The sequence below is a fragment of the Solanum pennellii genome, chromosome 4 (assembly GCF_001406875.1).
Source record: "Solanum pennellii chromosome 4, SPENNV200".
In the NCBI taxonomy this organism is placed as follows: domain Eukaryota; kingdom Viridiplantae; phylum Streptophyta; class Magnoliopsida; order Solanales; family Solanaceae; genus Solanum; species Solanum pennellii.
In genome coordinates, this window is record NC_028640.1 from 54,322,202 (window position 1) to 54,328,184 (window position 5,983).

At 31.1% G+C, this 5,983-nt stretch overlaps 1 protein-coding gene across 1 annotated transcript; it reads right to left on the reverse strand.

Moving 5' to 3' along the window:
• Positions 1-2,745: 2,745 nt before the first annotated feature.
• LOC107016785 lies at positions 2,746-3,645 on the reverse strand. Its single transcript, XM_015217141.1, has 2 exons — positions 3,491-3,645; positions 2,746-3,442 (listed from the first exon to the last, which is right to left on the reverse strand). Exons 1-2 carry the CDS (start codon positions 3,643-3,645, stop codon positions 2,746-2,748), a joined length of 852 nt encoding a protein of 283 aa, XP_015072627.1.
• Positions 3,646-5,983: the final 2,338 nt, after the last annotated feature.

Below are 5,983 nucleotides of genomic sequence, written 5' to 3' on the forward strand. Positions count from 1 at the left end.
TGTCTTGCCGTGATCTTTCATTTCAAATTCTTTTTTCAGACACTCAACAGCTTCTAAAAGTTCTTTACGAGTGCCAATGATGTTCAAATCATTAACATATACAACTATTATAACAAATTCAGACCCCGACCGTTTAATGAAAATGCAGGGACAAATCGGGTCATTTTTGTACCCTTTCTTTAACAAATATTCACTCAGACGATTGTACCACATCCTTCCTGATTGTTTCATTCCATACAGAGATTTCTGAAGCTTTATTGAACAAGTTTCTCTTGAATCTTTGTATGCTTCAAGCACTTTGAATGCTTCAGGAATTTTCATGAAAATGTTATGGTCCAATGAGCCATATAGATAGGTTGTGACAACGTCCATTAGACGCATTTCAAGTTTTTCATGAACTTCCAGATTTATGAGATATCTGAAGGTGATTGCATCTACCACTAGAGAATATGTCTCCATATAATCAATGTCAGGTCTTTGAGAAAAACCTTGAGCAACGAGTCGGGCCTTATATCTCATGACTTCACCTTTCTCATTTCTTTTTCATACAAAAACTCATTTGTACCCCACTGGATTGATACCTTCAGGTGTTCGGATTATTGATCAGAAAACTTCACATTTTTCTAGTGAAGTCAATTCAGCTTGAATTGCATCCTTCAATTTTGGCCAATCATTTCTCTATTTACATTCGTGAACAGATTTTGGCTCAAAATCTTCATCTTGTTGCATTATGTCAATAACAACATTATAGGCAAATATGTTGTCAATAACAACATTATTTCGGTTCCACAACTTTCTCGTCGATACATAATTCATTGAATTTCATTATTTTCAGAAGTTCGAACCTTCTCATCATTATGTGTTATGACTTGGGTCTCATATTGAGAAATTTATTTCAACCCATGATCATCTTGATCATTTATTCCTTTTCTCTTTCGAGGATTTTTATCCTTGGAACCAATTGGTCTACCACGCTTCAAATGTGGTCTAGACTCATTTGCCTTAACAATTTGTCTCGTCTTGATATCAACTCGAACTGGAGCATTAACGGCTAGAATATGCGATTTAGTAATCCTTGGAAGATTAGTAAATGCATCTGGTAGCTGATTTGCAATGTTCTGCAAATAAATTATTCTTTGAACTTCTTGCTCACATTGGTTTGTTCGAGGATCCAGATGAGATAGAGATGATGAATTTCAATCTATCTCTTTTCCTAACGACTTATGTTCTCCCCCTAATGTTGGGTATACTGATTTATCAAAATGACAATCAGCAAATCTTGCCTTAAATAAATCTCCAGTCATCGGCTCCAAATATTTTATGATTGAAGGAGATTCATACCCAACATATATTCCCAACCTTCTTTGGGGTCCCATCTTTGTGCGTTGTGGTGGAGTGATTGGGACATACACCGCACATCCAAAATTCTAAGATGGGAAATGTTTGGCTCTTGACCGAAATTCAATTGTAATGGGGAGAATTCATGATGATTGATTGGCCTTATGCGCATAAGTGCTGATGCATGCAAAATAGCATGCCCCCACATAGACACAAATAACTTTGTTCTCATTAGTAATTGTCTAGCTATCAACTACAGACGTTTAATCAATAATTCTGCTAGACCGTTTTGAGTGTGAACATGCGCAACTGGATGTTCAACTTATATCAGTAGACATACAATAATCATTAAATGCCTGAGATGTAAACTCACCGGCATTATCTAGACGGATTGTCTTTAATGTATAGTCTGGAAATTGTGCTTTCAATCTTATTATTTGAGCCAGCAATCTCGCAAAAGCCATGTTGCGAGTTGATAATAAACACACATGTGACCATCTTGTAGAAGCATCTATCAAGAACATATAATACTTAAAGGGTCCACATGCAGGTTGAATTGGTCCACATATATCACCCTGTATACGTTCCAGAAACGCAGGGGATTCAATTCCAACCTTAACTTTTGATGGTTTAATGATCAACTTTCCTTGAGAACAAGCAGGACAAGAGAATTCCTTTGATTGAAGGATATTTGGGCTCTTTAAGGTGTGCCCATGTGAATTCTCAATGATTTTGCGCATCATATTAAATTCGGGATGTCCCAACCAGTCATGTCAAATGATAAAATCAATTAGTAAACTTTTTGTTTACTACAGCATGTGATTCAACTGTAATTGTACTTGTATAGTACAACCCAGAAGAAAGTGCAGGTAATTTTTCATGCACAATTTTCTTCTCTACATTAATTATAGTGATGTAAAGGTATTCAACCTTTCCTTCATTAGTCGTCTCAACATGATAGCCATTTTGGCGAATAACTTTGAAACTTAATAAGTTTCTTTGAGACTTACTACAATATAATGCATTATCAATGCTTAATATTGTCCCTCCAGGTAGTGATAAGGTCGCTCTTCCAGAGCCCTCAATTAATTTTGTACTACCTGATATTTTGTTGACATATGCCATTTTCATGACCAAATTAAAAAAGTATTTCTTTTCTTTTAATATTGTATGCGTTGTAGCACTATCAAGAAGGCATACATCTCCATTACTCATCTTGAATTCAACTGACAACTGGGGATTTCTATTAATTTTCATTAAAATAAAGTACATTAAAAGAAGGAAGAAACAAAATTAACAATGAAAATTTAAATACTTCAACATGAATAACATAATAATTAAAAACACATAAGTAAAATATTATGTAAAATATTAACAGACTTCATTCCCCAGCTAAAAGATCAAACATTAGTTTCGATCTCCAAAGAAGTCATCAACTTCCATATGAGTAATATCACCAAGGCCATCAAAAACATCATCCTTTAAAGCCAAATTTGCTTCAACATCCTTATCATATTTCTGAGATGTTCCCGGCTTATCATCATCTTTAAGAGTCATATGTGACTCAGCTCGAGCATTGGAAGAGGAATAACCACTTTTATTTCCTTTCTTTTTAAAGGAATTTTGATAGAGCATTATAAAATGCTCATGTGTGCGACATTCATTCTTCCAATGGTCTTTCATGCCACAACGACGACAATTACTTTTTGAGGGGTTATTTTGAGAACTCATATTATTCTCCCTTTTATTATGACCACCACCTTGACGATTAGTGTATCGTCTTTTATCTTTGTCACGTCCCCGTACATTATTATAGCCCCTATGATCATCTCTTTTTACTTCAGATTGATCACGTGCTCCCACCACATTTGCCTCTGGTAATGGAGCAGCTCCAGTGGGACGAGCTTCATGATTTTTCATTAAAAGAGCATTATGTTGCTCAGCCACCAAAAGACATGAGATTAGTTCAGAATATTTCTGAAAACCCTTTTCACGATATTGCTGCTGCAATATCACATTTGAGGCATGGAAAGTAGTAAGTGTCTTTTCCAACGTGTCCTCATCTTTTATAGTCTCCCCACATAATTTCAACTGGGAGGTTATCCTGAATACATCAGAGTTGTATTCAATTACGGTCTAAAAATCTTGAAACCGTAAATGCATCCACTCATAACGAGCTCTTGGCAACACTGTTGCCTTTAGATTGTCATATCTCCCCTTTAAATCAGTCCACAATTCAAGTGGATCTTTTACCGTTAGATATTCAATCTTCAGGCCCTCATCAAGATGATGACGAAGGAAAATCATAGTCTTCTCCTTATATTGACTCAATGCTTTCCCTTAGTAATAGTGGCATCAAGACCTTTAGCAGTCAAGTAAATCTCAGCATCGAGTACCCATGAAAGATAATTCTTTCCAGAAATATCTAATGCCACAAACTCAAGTTTGGATAAATTCGACATAATGAAATTATAAGAGAAAATGTGAATTAATTAAAAATATTTATATAATATATTTGCAAGTAGCAACTTCGTGCTGATAACCTGTTGTAAATAAAGCTCAGAATATAAGAAGAAAAGACAAGAAGTATAAGATAGAGGAGAGAATTTTTCTTATTCAAGTATATATTCCAAATGGTGAGTGAATCTCTATTTATAGTGTTAAGATATTACTCCAAAAATCATCTAATTAATAGATACATAGTTATCTTGGAAGTTCTTATCACCTTGGAAGCACCTATACATGAACTCATTTAATAGTGGATAAATCTAATGGATAATCCACATATACTATACAATGGATTTACAATATTTTTTATTTTTTTAAAAAGTCAATAATACCACTCAACTACTACTATTTTTGAAAAAAAAAAATACTAAAACCTCAATTGTCTCTTCTATTCTAGTTGATATGACATATCATTAATCATCATTTTGAAAAATAAACGAATTTCACTCATCAAACTTATGTCTCTAAAAAAGTTATAAATTTCATGAGAATTTATAAAGATTATATTTTTTAAAAAATCTAATTTCAGGTTTTTCTACCAAAGAAAATTGAATGAAAAAAATCTTTGTATGCAATTATTACATGAAAATGTTTAAATTCCTGAAGTATATTATCAAAAATTTTCAAGTAAATTTTTTTCATAAAAATATTCAAATAAATTTGTAAGTTTGACAGAGAAAACAGTTGGTAAGAAAGATAAATTTATTAATTTAATTTAATTTTATCCTATTCTTTTATGATTATTAAATTATTATATTGAGTCTTAGTAAATAATTGAATACCAATATGTATCCATATCTCATCCCAAATTCACGACACAAGTAATGATCAATTAAATTCCTATTTTAATTTAATTATGCACATTATATGAGATTAATATGCTCATTAATAAAGATCAAGATTTTATTTTCTAATATAAATATTATTTAGTTTTTTTTTCAAAAAAAGATATGTACGTATGGATTTCAAAATACATAGTTTTCTTAATATTTAATTGACCTTTAATATTATTGAATCATCATACAATATATGATTAATTAATATAAATTGATACTCATGAGCGATAAGGTTATATATTTTTTTTTTGCATATATATGTTTATAAGTACTCAAAATTAATGGCATTGTAATATGTTTTAAAAAGATATTCTTTATAACATATAAAAAATCATAAATAAAAATTATAATAAACTATTTTTAAGTATGCAAAATGCTTCTTAATAAACTAATGTATACTTTTTTTAAAAAAATATTATTTAATTTAAATGTGTTTGATAAATTAAATAAGTCTATCGTTAAAAAAAACTTTAATGAAATATGTTGGTTTTAAATAAAACAAAAATGATATTTAAAGGTAATTTTTAACTTGGAAAATCATTTTAAAGAGGAAAATTGTATAAAATAGTAAATTATTAATTTAAAATTAAATGTTATGAACCACAGTTTCATTTTATTTTAATATGTAGCAAACAGTTTGTCACTCGCCTCTCTCCCCAATGAATCTCGCTAGCCTCTCTCCCCATCGGATCTCGCTCAACACTCTCCCTCTACTCTATCACTTTATACAAACACAAATATATAATATAAATTGTGTTTTTGTTTGTATAAAGCGAGAAAAAATTGTATATACACATGCAAATACATATAACATCGTCCTATGCATTTGTAATTATACAATACAAATCTATCACTTCCTAGTTCTGTTTTGTCATTCTCTCTTTCTCGCTTTATACAAAAACAAATATACAAAAAATACAATTTATGATTTGTATTTGTATAAAATGAGAGAAAGATTCATATAAAAAAAACAGTTACATGTGCATATATATATATACACACGCACACGCGCGCGCGACTGAAAATCACAAAAAAAACATATATATAAAAATACAAGTACTTATACATATACAGATTTTGATGTATAAGTATATGAAAATATATAAATACAAACTTTTATTTATACATATACTGAAATATACAGATTAATATGTCACGACCCAAAAAGAGCCGCGAGTGGCACCCACACTTATCCTCCTATGTGAGCGAACCAACAAATCTAAACCCCAACGTTTACCAATATTTCAACCATAATGAACAAAATATAATGCGGAAGACCAAAACTCATTAATATAACCAAT